Source organism: Mesoplodon bidens (assembly GCF_964165515.1).
Source record: "Mesoplodon bidens genome assembly, chromosome: 6".
In the NCBI taxonomy this organism is placed as follows: domain Eukaryota; kingdom Metazoa; phylum Chordata; class Mammalia; order Artiodactyla; family Ziphiidae; genus Mesoplodon; species Mesoplodon bidens.
In genome coordinates, this window is record NC_138162.1 from 34558014 (window position 1) to 34582572 (window position 24559).

Consider the following 24559-nt stretch of genomic DNA (forward strand, 5'->3'; position numbering starts at 1 on the left):
ACTCACTCACAGCAAGGCGGAGGAACGGAGGCAAGGCTTACCTGGTCATCGTCCTCCACCACCACCAGCGTCAATTTGCTCTTTTTAAAATCCATTTTGGTAATTTTTGGCCTGGCCAGAGAGAAAGCATTTTCAAAGCACAGTCTGCAGCAGCGCTGTCTACCCATCACACCACCGTTTCCTTTCTACCGTTTAAGCTCAGATTTGCTCAAGGAATCACTCATTCATGTTAAGTGTGATTATCCAGAAGCGCCACTGCCATTTGTCAGACACCCACAAATGCAAGAATACGTGTGTTTTAAAAATGAATCTGGGTGTTGCAAATATCCCTCGATCATCACCCATCACATATAATTCCACCACAAAATAGGAAAAGACATTTTTAATATAGGACAAAACTAAATTACCAAAAGAACAAGCCTATTTTGTTAGCTCCTTCAAAGATTAAAATGCCTGTCGGGGTCAGTCCAAGAGAATATTCACAGCCATCTCTTCCCTACAAATAAACGAAGGCACAGTCGGTAGAGGGTTCTAACAGGTCGTCACAGAGCAGAATGCAAAACAGTTTCCTCACCGCATTACTTTGTTTGCACATTGTTTACACGTTTTTCAGTCACCGGGAAAACCAATTACTTAAACGCACACGGTTCTTACCCTGACAACGTGCATGTCTACCCCATACATTTCCAGCCACTTCGCTTTATTCAGATAGGAGAGTTCCGCCTGGGCAGGGCTCTTTCCCCTTAGAAAAACCAACGAGACACATGTGAACTGCAACGCGTACACCCACACAAGCCTGAAGGGCACGGCCCCATGAAGGGGTGCTTGGGGCAATTAAAGGGATGAGGGCTACCGATTTACATCAACATGACACGACCTCCAAGAACAGACTATTAACTGAGCGGAAAGAGGACAAGGCAGGGCTTATAACAGGAACGCTTAGGGAGACGACTGTGTGTGTGTAGGTTCGTGCGTGCGTGTGCGGAGGAGAAAGGCTGGAAGGATACACAGCTGGCTGCTCACGGCGGCTTCGTGCAGGGAGGAGCGTGGGTGGGGTGTGGCAGGGACTGGGGCAAGACTCCACGCCCGCCCGCCCGTTTCTACGTTGTTGTGTCAGTGGGGTGTGAGAATGTGCGACGGTCACCCTGCATCTGCAAAGGAGCCAGAATGGCTGTGGGACAAGGGGAAACCACGCTCGGTTTCTGAGTCCAAGAGTGACTGGGCACAGGCAGTGTCTGGGGAAGATGGGCCGGGCGGGAGGAGAGGCGGTGGCCCTGTTATCCAGGCATAAAACTGCTAGACTAGGGTGACTAAGGGAGGAAAGGGACAAAGCAAGAGAGAAGTAGCAGGGCCGGACTTAGCTGTGGTGACCACGTGTCCTGAAATACAACTCTACAACACATGGTCTCAGACATGAGTGTCCCTGTAAGGAACCCCAGGACACATTTCTAAAGGGTCTGCCCTAGCAGTCCAGGCCATGGACAGAGCCCCAGGTGTGTGGGACCGGGTGGATCAAGGCAGCACCCCTCTGCCTTGGTTAGGAGGCCAGGATGGCCATGGCGTCCCTGGCTATGCAACGAGCAAATCAGGACCAGGCCCTGTACTTCAGAGGAGGAAACAGGAGTATGGCTTGGCTTTTACTGTACATCTCTGGAAAGAGAGAGGTCCTGTGGGCCTTTGAAAAACAGGACTGAAGCACGGGAGAGAAAGAAGTGAAGAGCTGGAGCTGCGATTTTACAGTCATCAACAAAGCCCCTCTGCCATCCAATAGAAGAGTCTGACAAGTGCTTACAAATGACCAAATGCATATATCAGAATGTTAGACGGTAGCATCAAGGTACCTGCACTCTTTCCACCTCTGGAAGATATCAAATTCCATCGCTTCTGTCTGATTTGGAATGAACCGAAACTCAGACACAAGCTCTGGTGTATGTTCTGGAAGCTCGCACTCCCCAAGCTCGGCTGCAGGTTTCATAAAAGGGAGAAAACAGGAGACAGTGAATGCTTTTGGTTATTGCAGCACCAGGTCCAAAGGCACTTGGCCTGACTGTAAACAGCACAGGTACCCCCTCATGTATAACCAACTCCCCGCTTTCAGGAGGATTTAACTCCCACTCGGTCCCCACATGTACATGCAGAATCCCCATGAAATCACTCCAATGTGCTCCCCACCAGGCCATACACCATCATCTCAGTTATGACTATCCCTCTCCCGACTATTTCTCTGGCCCAGGGAGGCCCTGATTACATTTCCCCCACAAAATTGTAGTGTCTGAATTTGCAATAAAAGGCAATTGCAGGGAATGGGGACCCACCCAGCAACATCCATGTAACAAGGCTCTCGTTAAGGGTGGGTCTGAACAGCACTCCAGAGTCTGCAGTGCTGGAGAGGACCAATCAAGAATGCGGTACAGGCAGAATCAGGGAGAAAAAATCTGGCAGGAGGGAGAAGGAAGGAGTGAGGAGGGAGAAGGAAGGAGTGAGGAGTGAGGGTGGAGGGGGTGAGAAGGCCACGGGAGCAACTGCGGCAACTCAGGCAGAAGCTGGGAGGGAGCCGGCTGTGCAGAAGGGAGCAGCAGCCACGCGGGCGATCCCAGCAAAAGGCCCGAAGCTGCCGCTTGGTGCTGGCTCTTGCCCAGTGCCCCAGGGAATGCAGGGCCCGAGGACACAGAGGGCCCATTCCTCCAGGACATGAATGAGAAAGTCCACTCTCTCCACTCCCCCTACCCTTGCAGTGCAGGAGGCAGACCCCAGAAGGAAAAGGAATCCTCCAGGGTTTCCTCTATACCTTGTTTGCTATGAACTCTAATTACCTCTGATACCTTGCTGCACAAAGTGTGGTCCGCAGACCAGCAGCGTGGGCCTGCTCACCATGCACAATCGCAGGCCCCACCCTGGACCTGCTGCAGCAAACCCACCACGTGCCCAGGAGGGTGGTGCACACATTACTTTGAAAAGCACTCATCTTCGACAGCGGTTTTCGAATGCACCGAAATTGCCTGGAGGGCTCGTTCGAACACACGTTGCTGGCCCCCATCCCCGGAGGTTCTAAATCCACAGGTTTGGAATAAGGCCTGAAAACTTGCATTTCTAACAAGTTCCCAAGGGATGCTGACGCAGCTGATGCAGTATGTTCCCAGGGAACACACGTTGAGAATCACGGCTTAACACGACATCCCACAGACCAGCCAGCAAATGACCAAACACCCCCAGTGACAGCAACGCACTATGAACCCAGCAGCCCTTTCCAGTGGCTTCTGAGCCCCAATCCCAGAGCCCACCTTTCAGGAAAGGGACTCCAGTTGGCTCACAGGAGAAGAGGTTAAAATGTTCCTGTCCACACAGAGGAAGCAGCTATACCATACTCGGAGGGGTGGTGGGAGGACTGCAGGAGACGGTGTCTGACACAGGGTGGGGACCTAGTGACTGTCCCCTCACCTGACTGCAGCCCCTCATCTGCAGCTCTCAACTGGACAGCACCCCTAATGCCACCAGGTGGTCTGGGTCAGGATGTGCAGCTGCTTGGTGCCTTGGGCAAAGTCACAAATGAAGATCGTGACATATTTGCCCAGAAGAGGTGAGGGCTGGGCTCCCAAGGCTGAGGGCCACGACTGACCTCTGACCAAGATGTCACCCTGAAGCTAGGGACCTGGCAAGGCTAGAAGGGCAGTCTGGGAAGATATCTCCTTGATATGAACCATGCTGCACCCATGGGCCAAAGTGAGCCCTGTGTTTACTGGTGTGTCTGCACAAGACTGGATTAACTGTGCATCTGACATCATCAAGCACAGGAGCGAGAAGTCAATGACGAGGTTCCCCCGAGATCAGGCAAGGGGGACACTTTGTTGTCTGCCTTCCAAGAACCTGCCGGCAAGAGGACACTTTGCTCAGTCTTTGAACTCTGCAGCCAGGGTCCCAGCTGTGAAGGGTGTGGGGCGTGGTGGAAACAGCTCAGAGGCAGGAGGGCTTGACACCCAACTTGACCATATACTACCTGTGTGACCTGGGCAAGTCACTTAACTGTCCTGGGTCTCTGATGCCTTATCCACAAAAGGGAAACTGACAAAGATGAAACAAGATCATGGACACACAACAAATGACTATCCCATTCTTCTCCTCCCTTCTTCTTCTTTGTGCCTGAAATAATTTCCAAATCAACCATAAAATTACTTCTTAAAGAGCAGAGCCTCCAAGCAGGGCCACTGCATCACAACTCATGAGGCATCAATTCAAGGACAACTGCAGCAAGACACGTATTCAAGGCTCAAGCATGGGAAGAAGTACACAAACTTTCACTGTGCAAACCCACAGAGGTTCTCTAGCGATCTTCATAGTCCAAGGCAAACCGGCTTCTCTGCAGCTGAACTAGAAGCATTTACTGATGGGCTGGGGGGAGGAGGGGACATGGAGAGACAATGTGACAAAAACTTCCCCATTTCCGTGTCTACATCTTCAGTTTTTCTTTGTACCTGACATAATGACTGCATCTTAAATTACACTAATGTTGTGGTTCCAACTCAGATAGGTAATTTCTCCAAGAAGGGCTCAAATGACAGCTGGTATTCTTGCCTGCCTCGGCTGCAGGGCAAGGCAAATGGTTCTCCTAGAGCTGGGTGATGCCTTCATCACTTGGGGGCAGGCAGGGTGGTGACATCTGTGCCTCATCGTCCTCTAATCATTTAGGACGTGTGCCAATGGCTTTAGGAAGAACCTCTCAGGTGGACTGACGGCCTCAGGTCTGACATGGATGCTTTCATCCCATTAACTACACCCTGCCATCTACTGCTGGGCCACCAAGCCTGACAGTATGACCTCCTGGCAGCTCAGAAACTCTAGGGTGGATGCAACTAGGCAAGCTGGTGAAATACAGATTGGTCCAAGTGGACAGTCCATTTCCAAGTTCCCCAAGCCACTGCACATGGTTATGGTACTTACCATAAGGACCACTGTATTAGGAAAATATGGATGTGAAGCACTTAGCATTGTATTTAGCGCAGACGGTTACCTCCAACACAAGTGCCTTCAGACCACATGGGCAGACTGCCTTTCAGCCAAAGTCCATGGGTGGGGGGGCTCTTCAACTTCATTCTGCACTTACTGAGCACCTATTATATGCCAAGTCCCCACTAGATAATAAGCACTAAAGTGGTAGATGGACCTAGAGTCTGTCATACACAGTGAAGTAAGTCAGAAAGGGAAAAACAAATACAGCATGCTAATGCATATACATGGAATCTAAAAAAAAAATGGTTCTGATGAACCTAGGGGCAGGACAGGAATAAAGATGCAGACGTAGAGAATGGACTTGAGGACACGGGGCAGGGTTGGGGGTGGAAGGGTAAGCTGGGACGAAGTGAAAGAATAGCATTGACATATATACACTACCAAATGTAAAATAGATAGCTAGTGGGAAGCAACCACATAGCACAGGGAGATCAGCTCGGTGCTCTGTGACCACCTAGAGGGGTGGGATAGGGAGGGTGGGAGGGAGATGCAAGAGGGAGGGGATATAGGGATACATGTATACATATAGCTGATTCACTTTGTTATACAGCAGCAACTAACAAAACAATGTAAAGCAATTATACTCCAATAAAGATGAAAAAAATATATATATATACATAAATAAATGAAAAAAAATAAGCAGTAAAGGTGACTAAGGAATGGAAGTATCAGGGAATGGGAGTAACCTGGTCATTAAAAACCTTCTTTATAAGTACAAACATGACAGAATATATGTACTAAAATTACCAAGTAGAAAATCACACAAAAAAATTTGTGTATGAGTCTGATCAGAACTACATTTTTAAAACTCAAACTCATAGACAGAAACTCTGCTTGTCTGTGGGTAGGACCGCAGGTTACGTTCTTCTACTCATCTGATTGTTGTCCTGATATTCTGTAATAAGCCTGTACTGATTTTATAATTTGAAAAGACTTAGATCAACTTTTAAAACTTGGTAAATACAAAAGTCAGAAGCCAAGTCTTACTATGACACTCAAAAATACTTAGTAGTTATAAATGAATACATCATAATTCATTATCCCATAGAAGCTCTGATAAACGAGTCCACAATATATGTCTATCCGATGTGCTGATGAAATTCCTCATATACAGTTACACGTTAGTATCCTTTTAATTAGTGCTGGCAACTTTAACAAGTGTTTCTTGTGCATGTTAAACTAAAAATCCACCAGTGCATCAGACAGATGGAACAGTCAACGTTGAGAGACAGGCAACCCTCTTACCGTCCAATTCCCACCCACATGCTGATGACTCTCCCCTGTCAGTGCTTCCAGCCTGACCTGTCTGGTGAGCCAGATACAGACTCAAGAAGCTCCCAGAGGCCCCACTGGCCCCTCTCAGCCAAGAGACCCTACACAGATGTCCCCCCACTGGAGCCCACCTTTTCTTCTAACCATTCACTGTCACCATCTCCCATCCTTGGTAGCAGCCTGTGAGTCATCTCTGTCTCCTCTCTCAACACTGAGCCTAATGACCAGGTCCTTCTCCTTGTACCGCTGATGCTATTTTGGGGTGTGTGTTTAACCCCCAGCCTTAGTTTCGGTTTGTTACAGCTACACCTCCTCACTTCACCCCCAGCCCCAGTCTTGGTCTTGCCCCCATCCCTTCTCCCCATCACAGCCACTGTGGCCTTTCTAAAATGCACGTCTGACCAGGCCTGCCTCCCGCTCAAGAGCCTTCAAAGACGCCATGTTGACAGCACGAAGTTCATGCGCTTTAAATGGGGTCAAGGTCACCCGCCCCTCCAGGTTTTTGAACTTGGCCCTCTGACACCAATCAACTGCTAGTGCCTCTCCGCACTTTTCTACTTTGTGCCTTGGTTCCTCTGTTCATCTCCATCTACCGTTCCCCCGACAGGCCTCCACCTTCCAAGTCTCCTGCAGGTCTCTCTTCCTGAAGGAACCACACTGTACTCTGTACGTACACACAGGAGTATGTGATCCGGCCACGAGGTCCTCATGGGACTGAAAGCTACTTGGGGACGGAGACCAAAGCAGAGTACTGTGCCTGGTACACAGGAGACCCTCATTTGTTGAAATGAAAAGCAACAACTTTAAAATGCTAATTACCACTAAGGAATAATGTACCTTGGAGACAGAGAGCAGCTAACTCCACAGCTGTTTCATATGGGCATTTCAATCTTGGAAGGGAAAAAAAGAAAAGAAATTAACTGTAAATACGAACTTTAATATTCATAACCATACAAAATGTCACTAACATCATTTCTCAGAAGGTAGTGATATTTAGATAATGATTTTTGTTCTCGGTGGTTTCTATTTTTGCTGTCTACATTAAAAAATGCAAACAAGCTGACTTACACTCCCTATTTCCCAAAGTCAGTTCTCATCATATGGTAAAATAACCCCATCTAGGCATAGTTCCTCTCAACTCTGAGTAGAGTGGGCAATTTTACTGAATCTGGCAAGAACTGGGAAGTCTGGGAAACTGAATGGAAAGCCTTCCCTTTGCCGTATTATTTTTAAACTTATTTTATCTTGGTCTAGTACATGCATCTTTTGAAGCTGCCTTCACTCTTTCTTGAAACGAGGTCATAGTGTTACAAATAAACAGAAACCATATCTAAGATTGCCAGGACAGCTGGATACACTCAAGCAATCGAATAACCAAGGCATCACCACAGAGGTGTATTACTACAAATCCAGGGATCTCATTCATATTTACTATTACAAATTTAGTTAGAAAAATAATAATGACATACATTGGTATAGCACTTCATGGTTTTCAAAGCCTTTTCATATATGTATATTATCCAATTTGGTCAACGCATCAGGTGCGTCAACCCCTAGGATGGGTGTTGTCTGTGCTCCCCATCCTCACCTCAGAAATGAGGAACTGAGTGTTCAAGTGTCCTGCCCACAGACGGCCAGCTGGTAGAGGCAACGCTGGGGCCGCCAGAACACTATTCTGCTATGAATTCAGTTAATCAGGCTGACGTGCACGTCAACTGCAAAGTACTGTACAAATGCAAGGCATCGCCATTAATATTTTTCCAGACCAAAGACAATCACCAGTTAAGAGGCTTTTAGTATGAGAAGCACAGTATGGAGATAGAGAGAGAAATACACACACAATCGAAGATCTGTATTGCATGGTAGAATAAGGCAAATGTATACACTGTACAATCTACTTGTTCTATAGTGTACATTCCACTAGGATTCTCATAGCACATATTCTACAGACAGCTTCCAAATTCGGAAATCACATTTTAAATCTCCTTCAGATTATATTCAAAATCAAAATGTATTCTTGTCAATAATAGCAGGTATTGCTTTTTAGATTCAGTATATCTTAGTTGTTCATGTAACAGAAAAATAGTCAATATGTCTGGTGAAAAATGACACAACTGTAAAAGTTATGACTGCTGAAATCTCATATCCTTAAAATACATACTGCCTGTGAAACCAACCATTTCAGTGCCAGTGCTTCTCGTGCTCAACAATCATTGTATAGCCAGAGGCCTAGTGTTTAAAAACCATTTTTAGGAGAGGAAAAGGAAATGAGATGAGATGTCTAAACCTCTTTCTACTAGAATCAGAACATAACCTCTTTACATTACTTAAATGCAGATGGTGATGAGTGAGGCTTTTGGATGATCCAAATACTTGTCAGTGTATACATACTAATAATGTATCTTGCTTGCAAATATGACAAAAGCCGTTATGAATGGGGCAGTGATGTGATCAGGGAGAGAATTATTCCCAGATACACATCACTTAAGATATTAAATGCTCTTGGAAATGCTTCAAGCCATATAGTAATCACGTGAAATAAGATGATGATGAAAGTGATACAAGTATTAGACTCACTTTACAATGCCTGGTGTACTTTTTTTGAATTTTGAAAAGGGAACAAGGGTAAAGAGTTAAAAAACACACACGGTGAACTATTTAGAAAATATACTATGATCTATCCTGAGTTAAGAGTTAGAACAAAAACATACTTACTTTCCTGAAAGAATGTCATGCCTGAGTTGTAAAACAAACAGGTACCTGACAAACATATACAAAAGTCAACAGAGGGTAACTCTTCCAGTCCCCAACTTCCCATCGCAAATCCCACCCCACACACAGCCCGGAATTCTGCATTGTAAAAAGGGAGTCCAAATCAAATGAGAACTTGGGTGGAAGCATCTCCTCCTGTCTCCAGGAAGGCATCCCAGAATCCAGCTAGGAAGGTGAGCGCATGTAGGAATTCGCAAGATACTTGGGGGATGGAACATGGAGCACTGCACAGTCCAATGACACCTCCACATGCCCTTGGGGCTCCAGGAGACACACACACACGTGCACACGCACGCAGGGCTCACACGCAGCATGCAACGTGTCCAATCCAACAGGCAGGGTAGAGCCACTGCGTTGGGCCCTCAGCCGGCCCACCAGCAGATTCCAGAAAGGCTGCAGCTGATTGTATCAAAAAATTTACAGCTGACTGTAGTTAGCAACCACTGGAGGCTTTTTTTCTGATTCAGTTTAACTGCAGACTCTGCCTTTGAAAAAACAAAGTACATGTGTGCACACAGACACACACACAGACACACACACACACAGGAAACAAAAATACTGGAATTGGATGGCAGCTGGTCACAGGGGTAATGGAAAATGGGGAGAAAGGCAGCAAATAACACAAGTGCAGTTCACTGAAGTAAAAGATTAAGTAAGTGTTCTTTTTACCAGGAGGATGTGGGCATCAGAACCACTTACAGTGCTTTGTAAAAACCAAAGCTGCCCATGCTCCACTCCATACCTACAGAATGAGAATCTTACACACAAGAGTGGTCCCCAGGAATCTGATTTGTTCAAAAGCCTCCCCAGTGTTTCTGATTCACAAACCCTGGTTAAGAATCACTGGCTTTGATGACAGCTAGAAGCAGCACACTTCATAAAGGACTCTAAAGAGAAACACTAGGATAATGTAATTTGTTTGAACTTTGAAAACAATGTACACGGTCACTCTCTGTGGAATGGACATAGGACAATGTGGGTGACGCAGACATGTGGGTGGTGGTGAAGGTTCTAGTACATTCCAGAATGTTACTACTTCTGAGAAGTGCTCAACCACCATTAAACTGAGTACCCACATCAAGGAGGACACAATGCTGACGTGGCCAGAACTTCCAATTCCTATAGGAAAACCTAACCGCAGAAGCCCCCAGGCTGCTCCCATGGGGGGCATGGTGATAAAGTCGGTCTTTATAAACTATTACTTAGGGGGTCACCTCCAAGCCAGTGGCCACCACAATGGATCACCCAGAAGCTTACATGTCACCACAACTGTCCATTACAGACAATGACAAGGAGATTCTGGGGACATCAAAAGCAGCAGAAAGCTGAGTAGAGAATCTCACTGATAGAAGGGTGGCTGGAGGGAAAGTCCACACGTAAAATGTTCTTTAAGCCTCTTTTGCTTTGACACTATTTCTGAAGTCTAAGAGACAGGCAAGGGCAGGTGCACTATAAAAGAAATTCAGTGGGGCGGAAAGGTACCATGATGGAATTCTAACAACTTTGATATTGTAATAATCAAGGGAATATTTCGCAGTTGCTTAAAAAAATAAGGTGGCAATTTTGGAGGGAGAGATGCTCTTCTAATATTTGCCTTCTCTTTTTGTATCTGAGACAAAATTAAAGTGCCATAGACCAACTAGCCAATTTACCCAAGGTCCAACAAAATAGGAATGTGACAAGAAAATAAATTTTAAAATTTTGATTCACTATGAAAAAGGTCCAGTCAAGCAAAGTGTGGATTTTCAACAGAATACAGAGATAAGCACACACAAAGTGCTAATAACAGTTGCTCAGAATATAAAGACAGCAGATGAAAGAGGCAACAAACCCACAGTTTAGAAGACCCATGGATTGTAAGTAAGGCAAGTGCTACGGGGTGTGGGTGGGTAGGAGGATCTTGTTTTGCATCTTGTCCTACCTTGTAAACTCTTCACGAAGGTTGTTCGGTTCTGAAGAATAATATTTAACTCGAAAGTGCAAAGCATAAGCAGGTCCAACTAAGCATTTGGAGATGGAGGGTTGAAGATCACAGAATGGACAAAAGGAAAAACATGTTAAATCTATTAACATATCCACCACGGACTCTGGGAGGTAACAACGGAACATACAAAGCTAGTAAGTTGTTTTCAATACTAGCTTGGAAAACGAAAATGGACTTCAGTTTTGACAAAGATAGTTTAGCTAGTAATCTCATTCTGGAAAAAAACCCTTAGATGAATTACTAAGAGCTAACCTTTTACTTTCACCCGATTGCCAAGATACTCCAAAGTGATACTAACTTTTAACAAAATACTAAGTGGGCTAAAGGAAAGTGACACATAAACAGTCAAGTGTTCTGTAATCTAAAAATACTATGGTAGGGCTTCCCTGGTGGTGCAGTGGTTGAGAGTACGCCTGCCGATGCAGGGGACGCGGGTTCGTGCCCCGGTCCGGGAAGATCCCACATGCTGCGGAGCGGCTAGGCCCATGAGCCATGGCTGCTGAGCCTGCGTGTCCGGAGCCTGTGCTCCGCAACGGGAGAGGCCACAATAGTGAGAGGCCCGTGTACCGCAAAAAAAAAAAAAAAAAAGTATTAAATTAAAAAAAATTACTCATACATAAACCACATTGAAGAAATCTGGTTACCACAACTATAAAATCAGAGAGCCGGACCAGACTGTCAAAGATCCTTCCTGCTCTCCCATTCTCTGAATCTACTTCATAACTCATGAGAAAATGAATGTCACAGGTATAAACTCATGTTTCTGAACAGCATATTTATCAGTCCTCATTGGGAGAAGTGTCTGATTTCAAATGAGGGCATAGTCTGTTTTTTAACATCTACTAAAAACTCTTATTCAAATTTTAAACTCTAATATTTAGCCAGCCTTAGGAAATTAAAATTCATCCTTAAAATTGAATCCATTTGAAAATGCTCCCAAGTTCTAATGAAAATGTAATACCTCAAAACATTGGCAAAGGAGTTTACTCTCTGATAAAAGAAGGTAGTAAATTAAATTCTGCTTACTTACTTTTCATCTGCTTTTTTATGGGTTTGGAATGATCCAGCCAGTGCTGAAAGAAAGAAAACAAATTTTTTCTTAGGAATAGTTCATCAGTAAGATTACACAGTCCCTTGGAGTTACCCTGCCCTACAACTCTTAGTAATTAAAACCAGGGATTGTACCAGATCATGAGCTCTTAGGCTGGGGATCTGCAAACAGCTTGGAATGGTATAAAAATACCTGTGCTACATGAAAAGATGCTCAACATCACTAACTATGAGACAAATGCAAATCAAAACCACAACAAGGTATCACCTCACATGGGTCAGAATGGGCATCAACAAAAAGTCTACAAATAATAAATGCTGGAGAGGATAAGGGAAAAGTGAACCCTCACACACTGCTGGTGGGAATGTAAATTGGAGCAGCCACTGTGGAGAACAATATGGAGGTCCCTTAAAAAACGAAAAATAGAACCATTTGATCCAGCAATTCTACTCCTGGGTATATATCCAAAAAGACTGAAAACATTAATTTGAAAAGATACACACACCTCAGTGTTCATAGCAGCACTATTTATAATAGCCAAGCCAAGTGCCCATCAACAGATGACTGGTTTAAGAAGATGTGTGTGTGTGTGTTTGTGTGTGTATAACAGACTATTATTCAGCCATAAAAAAGAATGAAATATTGCCATTTGCAGCAGCATGGATGGACCTAGAGATTGTCATACTAAGTGAAGTAAGTCGCAGAAAGACAAATATTACATGATATTTATATGTGGAATCTAAAAAGTAATACAAATGAATCTATATACAAAATGGAAACAGACTCACAAAAGTAGAAAACAAACTTATGGTTACCAAAGGGGGAAGGGGAGAGGGATAAATTAGGAGTTTGGGATTAAACTACAGATGCAAACTACTATACATAAACTAGATAAGCAGCAAAGATTTACTGTATAGCACAGGGAACCATATTCAATATTTTGTAACAACCTATAATGGAAAATAATCTGAAAAAAATATATATATATATAACTGAATCACTTTGCTGTATACCTGAAACTAACACAACATTATAAATAAACTATACTTCAATTAAAAAAAAGAAAAAATACCTATGCTTATGCACATTGAGAGCATTTCTCCTGGGGAGAGTTAGCTTTCCAAAGTGGTGCCTAAAATAACCTAACACCCTTTACCTCACTGATCTATAAAGTCCCTTCTAGTCAGTGGAGCCACCAACTGCCTTTTCCTTCCGAGTTTTCTCAAGTTACAACCAAGTCTCCGTTAATCTAGTAATGACTACAAGCCCCACCGTCGAAAATCTCTGCTCATACACAGGTTCTGGCATACTGTTGCCCTAAACTCTAAAATTTAAAACCAAAATTCATGACCCTTTAAATGACCCGCACTGAAGATGGAAAGACAGGAGGGGATTTGCCTGAGAGAATTCTGCTCTGGTCCATGAAGGCATTTCAACTTCCCCTAGTTTTCACCAGAAACACCACTTCAGTCTTATCCATCCAAGGAAACTGCAAAACCATTTCCCTCATATAAACGTTCCTCTATATCATCCAAGTTGTTGATACTACAGTCCTGAGGCACCTCAGGAGCTTGACTTCCATGGAAATCAACATTTAGGAACATGAAACTGTGAGCCCCTCCAGGTGAACACGAGCCTCAAAGGGCAGGGACCATGCACTCAATCATCTCTGAGTTTCCTGTGCCAAACACAGAGCCTGTACCCAGCAGGCCCATATCAGATGCTTGAGAAATAAATGTTCAACATAATTTTTTAAATGAGGCAAATAGAGACCTTCCCATCCCTTTATGTAAATTCCATGCACGTGGAACATCGCTGTTAGGATGTTGGAACAACACAGCCCGCAGCAGGTTTCTCACTAGCTGTTCAAAATCCGAGGCCAAGATACTTTCAGAAGCAATCTAAACTCTGCACATTCTAATAATGAGAAAGGGTGGGACTAAGTGAGTACAGTGCACTCTACCCCTCACCAAATAGCCCACTCTGACTGTGTGGGAGGAGGGGGATAAGGAAACACAGAAGCAAATAAGAAATGAATTAAAATACCATAAGCTGGGAGCAGTGCAATGGGAGACCGTGGGCTGTGTCAACCCCACTCCCCAGCTAGGCAACCGTGCGATCAAAGCACCGGATCCCCACAGCCCGATGCCTATCTCAAACCTCGTGGACAGGATGCTTTATCTCACTGTTCATAGCTTTGAATGGAAAATGACCTAAATGTCCATCAACAAAGATGGATTAAAACAATGGCTCCTCCATATAATGAAATACTATTCAGCCTTTAAAACTGATTTAGGCCTATATTTATTGATGTGGCCATAGATCCACAGCACAATGTGAGATGGAAAAAAAAAGGCAGGTAGGATCCCTTTATAGAAAATTATTATTTCCTATCAACATATGTCTAGAAGAATTTATAGAGGTTATTTCTGAATGTGGGACTGGGAATGACATCTACTGTTTTTCTTTTTTAATTTTCTGCATAGTTTTTTTCCTTTGAACGGGAATATTATTTTCACGGTGGTGGGCTGGGTTGCCAACTTCCATCATTTCATTCATCACTTGCCTATCGGGCAGTTTCTGATGATCAATTTGTATCATTAGAACTAAGTCTCACTGCTGCCCTCAAGCAAGCTGGAAATGCTGGACCTTAGCCCCTGGGAGGACACATAAAGACTTGATAAAAACATAATATTTACTTTCCTGCCAAAGTAAGTATCATGCTAATGGCTTGGCTAAACCTGTTCTTCCCCTCACTTTCAAATCAATTTATCCTTAGCAGGCAAGGAAAGTTCTCCCTGCAACCAGTCTTCTAATCTTATTAGCCCCAGAGGCTCAGAGATTAAAGGAGCTTGTCCCATCTCTTTCCCTTCTCAAGTTTCCTTATTGTATTTGGAATAGAACAAACTTCAGCCCACTGTTCCTCTCCCTCTACTGTCAAACTCTAATTTTTTTTTTTTTTTTGTGGTACGCGGGCCTCTCACTGTTGTGGCCTCTCCCGTTGCGGAGCACAGGCTCCGGACGCGCAGGCTCAGCGGCCATGGCTCACGGGCCCAGCCGCTCCGCGGCACGTGGGATCCTCCCGGACCGGGGCACGAACCCGCGTCCCCTGCATCGGCAGGCGGACTCTCAACCACTGCGCCACCAGGGAAGCCCTCAAACTCTGATCTTGATCCAGGCCCAACCTGTGTCGTTTCCTCAGCTATAGTTTTCAACCCTGGCTGTGTGTTTCAATCACAAATACCCAGGTCCCATCCAAGATCATTAAACAGAATCTCAGATCGTTAGTGTTTTTTAAAGGCTCCCAGTGTGCCCATCAAATGTTTAGTGTTGAAGTTTTCCTGCATCCTCTCCTACCCAAGAATATGTCCTAATAATGATCCTGGGGATCTTGAAACATCCACGACCCCTTCTGAATATTGCTGTCTGAAATCTCAAGTAATTTCAGGGTTTATTAGCCAGACGTCTACAACCCGTGTTAACTGACAGGCAGATCATGGCTAGATGCCCCTCCTGGACAGCAGACACCTTTCCCTCTGACCACACTGCTAAAGAAGCCCCCCTATCAGCAACTTCCCTGGCGGTCCGGTGGTTAAGACTTCACCTTCCAATGCAGGGGTGTGGGTTCGATCCCTGGTCGGGGAGATAAGATCCCACATGCCTTGCGGCCAATAAAACCCCAAAACATAAGCAATATTGTAACAAATTCAATGAAGACTTTAAAAATGGTCCGCATCAAAAAAAAAAAATCTAAAAAAAAAGAAGCCCCCTTATCCATGAGTGCTGGCCTCCATCCATCCTTCCCACCTAGCCACCAGCCACAGAGCCCTGCCCAGAGCAGGACCCGCCAGGATTGAGGCCTGTGAAAAGTCTGGGGCTCACAAAGCCGGGAAAAGAATCAGAAACAGCTCCATTTAAAGAGCTCCTTGACCCCGTGGTGTTCAGATCAGGTTTGCTCATCTGCATCAGAGGTGATAAGAAATCCAGTCACAAGCCTAAAACAAGAGATGATAAAATCTATCTCGTATCCAACCAGTTCAAAATGACCCGAGTTTTCTTCTTAGCTGTAGGAGCTGACCAGACTCTGATCACTCATGCTTAATCCCATAAGACCACCCTGGGACTTGAAGACGCTGGGGGCACTCAGGCCCAACGTGGCATTTAATAAATTATATCCTATACTTGGCTTGAAGCCCTATTCAGCAGCAGCAGGACCTGTCTTGGATGTTCACCTGCATTCGGCTAAGTACAGCCAGGCCGCCTGTCGGCAGAGGCCAAGGCAAATGGCTCCAGCTCTCTTAACAGACCTTTAAACCAGTCACTGGAAACAGACAGGTGCCTTTCTGAGTTCAAAAGGCAAGACATTTAACTCAAACACTCTAACAGGTATTAGGTGGTTCTGATCTGAATTTCTCATCCAAGTCCATCTGGCAAAACCCTTCCCATAAATCGAGATGTGAGATGATCTGGCAAAGCCCATCTGTTCTGATAGTACATCAGTTCTAGAATTAGGACATACATAAGGCTGGTTATAGAAGTTAATTGTCTAAAATCTACACAGAAGCACTTGAATCACAATGGCCAGGAGAAGCTCAGGGGTTGAAGAGGGTCTGGGTCTAAAAACTCTGCCTGTACAACACTGGGCCATCACGTTTGAGTGATGGAACTCGTAACTGGCTTTCTAGTACCTCTAGATTTTCTTGGCTTGTAAAAAGTGTCTAGTTTCCATTTAAATTAGAGCTGGAAGGAATCTGAGAGATAATCATATCCAAAGGATGTAAAGAGAAAGAAGAGAATGAACACTTTTGGAGCTTATTGTGTGTGATGTTGTGACTCATAATAAGAAACGTATATATTTGGTCTTTGTCAGTTTCTGGCACAAAGCTCCTAAAACCCCTATAATTTCCTAAGTGGTAACAGCAGTAAAAGCGTCGTAACATTCATAATGAAACCCTTTCAATGATACCTGAGTTTACGTGAATGAGGTGACTTTGGGAAAGCACCTAAGGATGGGGCTTGTTGCCAGGGGAACCAAACACATGATTGATTACAGGGTTAGAACTTTCAGTCCCCTGCCACCTCCCCGACCTCTGGGAAGGGGAGAGGGGCTGGAGGTTGGATCAATCACCAATGGCCGATGATTTAATCAATCATGTCTATGTAATGCAGCCTCCATAAAAACCCAAAAGGACAAGGTTCATAGACCTTCTAGGTTGGTGAACACACGGAGGTTTGGGAGAAGCGGCGTGTTCACAGAAGGCATGAAAGCTCCCCACCTCCCCAACCCCTATACCTTGCCCTACGCATCTGTTTCAAATGGCTGTTCCTGAGTTACATCCTTTTATAATAAACTGGTAACCTAGAAAGTAAACCGTTCCCCTGATTTCTGCGATTGGCTCCAGCAAATTAAACCCAAAGAGGGGGTCATGGGAAACTCCCACCTATAGCCGGTAGCTCAGAAGCACAGGTGACAACGTGGACTTGGGATTAGCACCTGAAGTGTGTGTGTACATGTGGTGCGGGGGTTGGTGGGGAGTCCTGAGGGACTGAGCCCTTAATCCGACATTGTCTTCAGGCCGACAGTGTCAGAATGCATTGCTTGTAGTGTTGGAAAAAACACCCCTTACATTATGTGACATCCATCCCTTTCTCAGGCTTCGAGCAGCCGTGGAGAGGGCTCAAGGTACCCTGGATCACAGCGCTAACGAGGCAGGATTCTGACTCAGGCTGTGTCGGCATCCGGTGCTCTGGGTCTCCACACCACACCCCAGCAGGACACACCTTCTCTGCCTACGGGAGGGATCCCTCTTCATCCTCGTTCAGCATGAAGCCCTGTCAACCCATTCACGCCAGCTACTCGAGCTTTCCTTGGGGATTCATTTAAATCAACTGCAGAGACCCCTTCCCTTTATCAATAGCTTCCCACTCAGCACCAATACCTGCACATGGACAGGAAAACACTCTCTCTGCCAACATTCAGAAGCAGGCTGCTGGGAGGCCTGAGGCATTTCTTGAGCTGTTGCACGTCTTTGAGAAGGAGGCAGGAGGTCAGAGTTCAAGTCCCAGCCCTGCCACTTGCCTGGCATGTGGCCAGGAACAAGCCCCCCGCCCCAAGCCCCCCGTCCCATCCCCTCAGCTTCCTCATCTGTACACTGAGTGGTCCCCTAACACAAGAATCAACTCAGTGTCCGTGGCAACTGTAATGAACTGTTCAAATGAAAGGAAGGGTTTAAGATGTTTTCTCTGACAGTAACATGTCCCACTACTAGTGTTTATACTCTCCAACCCTAACCCCACATACATCTGAAATGGTAGGAGCGCCAGCAGTGTCCACACAAGTGGCAAATGTGATGACTTCCAGGCACCCAACAGGGTGAAGCCACAACAGTCCCTCTGGCGTCCACGGAGTCCTTCCAGCAGTCACCGTGTCTGTGTGTCAACCTCCCCTCACAGCCCTGGGCCTCTAATTACCCATGTACCCGATTCCGTGCTGCAAAAACCAGATGAAAAACACCTCACAAGTCTGAGACAAAGGCCAAAGACCACCTTTTCTGGATTCCTTGCTGCAAAACGGACTACCATGAAATGCTCCCTTTTCACGTTGGGAGGGGCTTTGGAAGGGACTGAGGATGGCTACACCTACCCTGTAGAACGCCCGCCCCGAGATGGGGAGGGAGACTTCTGCTTGGTGGGGCCACGGTTACCCCAGCCCCAAATCCCTGCCGCTCCTCTGCCTGGCAAAGTCCTCTCATCCTCTGTGGCTGCGGCCCACCCCACGTTCGCCCTTCCCCTCTGATACCCTGATCACCTGATCAGCAACACTCAGCCTCCAGGCTCACAGACGGGAGGACAGTGAACAGTATAGTCTATAACCATGAACAGTATAGTCTGAGACTTAACTTTCCAGGTTTCAGGATCTTAACACAGAAATTCTGGGATTGGTTTTTTGTTCCAAGACTCTGAGTCCTAAGATACTTTAAGTACACTAACTGTGGTGGATATTTTATTGGATTAATTTTATATTTATCATAAAAAAAAACGGAGCCCCCAGTTTTCCAAGGGACCACTTGTCTATCTCCCTCACAAGAATGTGGCAGGTGGGGGGACACTGTCCAGTCTACCTCTGCACCACAGAGCTTGTTACTGAGTAAGCTCCACGTCAAAGTTTGCTGAATGGCTACTGACTGAATGTTTTCTTTCCACGGGTGTGGCTGTGTGTACGTGGCTGTGATGTTCCCTTGTGTAATGGAATCAGTATAACCCAGTGGAAAGTGCTGGCCTTTGGAATGAGAGACCAGGTTCTGAATCCCGGCTCTGTCCCTTACTTTAACCTTTACAAGGTCTCTAGTGAGCCTCAGCTTCCTCATCTGTGAAACGGGTCTGCTTTATGGCCAGCTTCACAGATCAATACTGAATGTTAAACAAGAGTTATATAAAGCCTTTAGTTTGTTGCCTGCCTCAGGGCTCATCAGAGTAGAAACTCAGTAAACAGCACCTACCAGAACAGTCTAAGAAAGCTGGGTGGGTGCAGGCCAGAGCCCTGGGCTCTCAGAAGAAAGCTTTGATATGTAAAAATAGAACCCCTGCCCCTGCTTTGAGCTGTGCCAAAGTGACAGCTACAGAGTGGGTTCCTGGGTGGCTTTCCTGCTTTGATATGGAAAAGGGAAAGAGGAGGCCCCAGCCCCAACCGCTAAAAATAGGCGATGCCAATAGACTTTGACCTTGCTTCAGGGCTGGACTGTGCCCTATGGAAACCAGGCTTGGCTCTGCAGCAAGCTGGGAATATAAGCTGGGGATGCAGAGATCCAAGAACCCTGGAACCCCCAGCCCTCTGATTTGCATATCAGGGGCTGGGTGGGGATGTCATTCCTTGCAGGAGCCTCAATTATGGGGCAATAAGCCAATGGCCAAGTGGACCATTCCCTTCTGGGCCCCCTTCTATCACACCTGCCACCAACTGCTTTGTCCCAGGCCTTTGGGAAAAATCATTGGCTCAGCGAACTTTCCCAGAGGTCTCATCTAAATTGCTAAGGTCTCTCCCACGGACAAGGCAGCCTTGAGCTTCCAGCTAACCTCAGTGCATCACCTCTGGGGGCCGTGATGACTTCTGGTCCCCCCGGCCTGCCCAGCTGGGAAGAAGAGACCCACACCTGTGCTGGATTACAAAACCTTTCTCTTCCATTAACTCACTGAGTCCTTCAATTTCCCTCTGAAATGGATGTTACTACATTCACCTTGGTGTTAGGAAAACTGAGGCTCCAGAGTACAGTGTACCGAAAAGAACACTTAAAACCCGAAATCATAAAACCTGGGTTCGCACACAAGCTGTGCTACTCACTAAGTGACTTGCCAAGGTCTAAGGACTTTGGTTTCACCACCAGAGATGGAGAAATTTGACAAATGGCTCCTAAGGTCCCTTCTGGGGCTAAAGACGAAAGTTCTAGGTTGTATGCCATGTCACCAATAGTCACCAAGTTAAGAAGAGGAGGACCCAAGTCTTAGGATCTAATCAGAAAGGTTTGTTCATATACACAAATAATGACCCTGAGGCCAAATTAGCAAACTGCCAGGGAGGGCAAAATAAGCTCAGGTTTACAAAGAGGAGGAAAAACATTTTGGGAGTTCAGGACATGCTGCACGAAGGGCTGTCATCGGAGGTGGTCTTGAAAGATGGCCAGAGGTTTAAACGGGATGAGAAAGGGTGTTCCGGGAGGGGAACCAGCACAAGCAAGGTGCGGGCAGTACCAGACCCAGCCCACAATGAACCCAGCTTAGATGTCAAACCGATGAGAAGAAGAGGCCTGGGAGCTGTCGCTGCCCCACATCTCTAGGATCCTCAGAGTTCGGCAGATGAGGACCCTACGCCTGCTCTTGTGGGAAAGAAAAGCGCATCATATTCACAGAGCTGCATGCTTGAAAGGTTTTAGCACCTGCAGAATCTGAGCATCTGCAGGTGTGTGGCCTGGGAAGGACGCCTGGATCTCACCGTGAACATCCCCCCTGCTGCACAGGGCCAGGGCACCAGCGGACGGGAAAGCCTGGCAGCCAAGTGAGCAGAGGCTCACAGCAGAGTCTTTCATAGTGGAGTCACATCCTTGGCTTTCTGGGAACCCGTGTGGCTGGAAAGCAGTTGCCTGGGGATGAGGACACGCCACCAGAACAACAGGTACTTGGCTCTAATGGCAGAAATAACAGGTATCTTCTCCCTGACTAGAGAAGATTTGTGGGGCAGACACACCTGCCTCTCCTTTAGACTCAGAATCACTGGACATTAGAACTAGAAGAGCTCTTGGGAGAACAGGTCCAAGAACCCCATTTTAGGGATTTTCCTGGCAGTCCAGTGGTTAAGACTCCACGCTTCCACTGCAGGGGGTGCGGGTTTGATCCTTGGTTGGGGAACTAAGATTACACATGCTGCCTGGGGTGGTCAAAAGAAAAAAAAGAGGGGCTTCCCTGCTGGCACAGTGGTTAAGAATCCACCTGTCAATGCAGGGGACACATTCAATCCCTGGTCCGGGAAGATCCGATGTGCCGCGGAGCAACTAAGCCTGTGCGCCACAACTACTAAGCCTGTGCTCTAGAGCCTGCGAGCCACAACTACTGAAGTCCGCAGGCCTAGAGCCCGTGCTCTTCAAGAGAAGCCACCGCAATGAGAAGCCCGCACACCGCATCGAAGAGTAGCCCCCACTCGCCACAACTAGAGAAAGCCCACACAGCAATGAAGAACCAACACAGCCAAAAATAAGTAAATAAATAAAAGAACCCCGTTTTACAGATGAGAAAACTGAGCCCAAGGGAGAAAAGGTGGCTTATCTAAAGCCCATCAAATGAGTTGGGGCAGATCAAGAGTAAGGTCCAGGTCTGACTCAGTCCAGGGCCATAAACAATCTGAAGCCGAAGATACCACAAATGTTAGGACAACAGGAGAAGGCAGAACAGAGAAGAGTTTCCGGGATGAGGAGGGCTGGCAAGTGTCAGATGCTGGGGACAGCAAGGAGGACTCTAAACTCAGCACCCAGGAAGCAACTGGAAATGGAACTCTGACGTAGGTGTAGTGAGTAAATGCTGGAGGAACAGGCCAACTCCCTTAAAACAAAGTAGTAAAAAGGATGGACAGAGAGAAAAAAGAAACTTTGAGATGCAGGGAAGAAAACTCAAGGCGTTTCAGCTAAATGACTCGGTCTTCTCAGTAGGTGGCAAGGCCAACCGTGAGACCAGTCTTTGTGGGAACTGGACTACGGGTCTGTGATCCAGAGTCAGAGGGGAACCCTGGGGCATTCCAGAGTTGGGATTAACCCCCAGAGTCCACTGGGGGTTAATGAGGCTCCAAGAGCAGCTCGGGGGCTTGGACTCTGCTGAACCTGTGATCTGTGATTTGTGCTGGTGCCAAAACGCACAGCCCATGGCTCTCCAGCAATGCCCGGCAGCCCGGGAGAAGCAGCAGAGGAAGCATATGGGCCTGCGTGCGTGTCAAAGGGAGGCCAGGGGACAGTCAGGGGAGCAGGAGAATCAAAGGGCAAGTGGGAACACGGGTGAGACAGCTGAGCTTCGCCAGGCCGGGAGGACGGACAGAGTAGGAGGGGTTGTCGTGGGCCAAGGCCACGTGTAGAGGAACTGGAAGGACGCGATCACGGGACGTTGTCATGCGATGAGAAATGACAGAATTCTGGATCTTGGAGTGATTGGGGTGGTGACAGGACCAGAAGTGTGAGGTTTGCTCAAATGAAGCTTCAGTGAGAGGAAACCATGTCTGGAATGTTTAGAGGGGTCAGCAATTTGAGTTCTGAGGTTGCCCAGGGAAGAGAAAAACAGGCACCAGAGGCCTTGAAGGACGGGAAGGAGAGCGCTGAGGTTAGAGGACACAGCACTGGGTGGTCCAACCTCAAAGGAAGCAGAACTGCATGGGGGAGGGGACAGGGAAAAGCTGGTCTGCCCCCCCCAGGGCCACAGTGGCCAGAGTGAGAGTCTCTGGCTCACAGGAAGGAATCAGGACCACGAACTCAAGGAGGCAGCTGGGGTGTTCGTGGCAACAGTCAGGGGGGTGGGGTAGTGGGCTGTCAGCAGACAGGAGGTCCTGAAGGTGGAGAGGAAGTCAGTGGTGTAGAGGGGGCATCCAGTGGGAGCAGAGGGGAGTGTCTGCCCAGCAGGCACTGTAGCCCAGGTGCACTGAAGTCCTGGCTCCACCGTATCACCGCAGACTGAGCATCACAGTAACCATCTCAGGCAGACCCAATTTCCAGGCATCGACTTTGAGCATCTCCTTACAACCGTAATGGGTAGCCCCCAGGAAGTCCCTAAAAAGTGTCTTTCAGGTAGAAAGGCTTAGCCTCAGATGAGGAGCTCCAGGTCCCAGCTCAAACATCTCCTACCAGGGAACTCACCCTTTCATACTCTGTCTAAAATAGCACTGCCCCTTATTCTGTCTATTCCCTCACCTTCCCTTTACTTTGTCTAACGCCTCACTCTGCTTTATTTTTCTTAACACTTATCACCACCAGTCATGTTACATAGGTATTATATATATCCACTGCATTATCCACTGTTTGGAACAGGACCCAGTGCATAACAGGCACTTAATAAATAACTTTTAGATTGCTGAATAAGTTCTCTTTGAAGCCCAAAGCTAGATTTTGTTGGGAAGGGAGACCCTGAAGTCTTTCCTGCTTTTTAAAAGAACAAAGCTGGAGGTATCACATTCCCTGATTTCAAGCTATACTACAAAGCTACAGTAATCTAAACAGTATGGTACAGACACAAAAACAGACACATAGGTCAATGGAACAGAATAGAGAGCCCAGAAATGAACCCACATTTATATGATCAATTAATCAATGACAAAAGAGGCAAGAATATACAATGTGGCACAGACAGTCTCTTCAATAAATGGTGTTGGGAGATCTGGACAGCTACATGCAGAAGAATCAAATTGGACTTCTATCTCACACTATGCACAAAAATAAATTCAAAATAGATAAAAGACTTAGATGTAAGACCTGAAACCATAAAACTTCTAGAAGAAAACATAGGCAGTATGCTCTTTGACAGTAGTCTTAGTAATATTTTTTGGATATGTCTCCTCAGGCAAGGGAAACAAAAGCAAAAATAAACAAATGGGACTACACCAAGCTAAAAAGCTTTTGCACAGTGAAGACAACTATCAGCAAAATGAAAATGCCACCTACTGACCAACAGAAAATCTTTGCAAGCGATACATCTGATAAGGGGTTAATATCCAAAATATACAAAGACCTCATACAACTCAACATCAAAAAACCCAAACAATCCTATTTAAAAACGGGCAGAGGATCTGAATAGACATTTTCTCAGAGAAGACATACAGATGGCCAACAGAAACGAGAAGATGCTCAATATCACTAACCATCAGGAAAACGCAAATCTAAACCACAATGAGGTATCTATCACCTCACACCTGTCAGAATGGCTATTATTAAAAACACAACAAATAACAAGTATTG

General features: G+C 46.2%; 1 protein-coding gene across 8 annotated transcripts in view; it reads right to left on the reverse strand.

The window, feature by feature from the left end:
• Nucleotides 1–24559, reverse strand: part of EPB41L4B (erythrocyte membrane protein band 4.1 like 4B) — a gene marked incomplete at its 3' end in the record, with an annotated part of 141397 nt that overhangs the window by 76276 nt on the left and 40562 nt on the right. For all 8 annotated transcript variants that reach the window (XM_081237152.1, XM_081237154.1, XM_081237151.1 and 5 more), the window contains exons 3-10: nucleotides 12063–12105; nucleotides 10970–11048; nucleotides 8992–9036; nucleotides 7114–7166; nucleotides 1842–1962; nucleotides 655–742; nucleotides 408–496; nucleotides 42–111 (exon numbers count right to left, since the gene is read on the reverse strand). In XM_081237152.1, the coding sequence (XP_081093278.1) occupies nucleotides 42–111; nucleotides 408–496; nucleotides 655–742; nucleotides 1842–1962; nucleotides 7114–7166; nucleotides 8992–9036; nucleotides 10970–11048; nucleotides 12063–12105 (588 nt within the window). The remainder of the gene's footprint in view (nucleotides 1–41; nucleotides 112–407; nucleotides 497–654; nucleotides 743–1841; nucleotides 1963–7113; nucleotides 7167–8991; nucleotides 9037–10969; nucleotides 11049–12062; nucleotides 12106–24559) is intronic.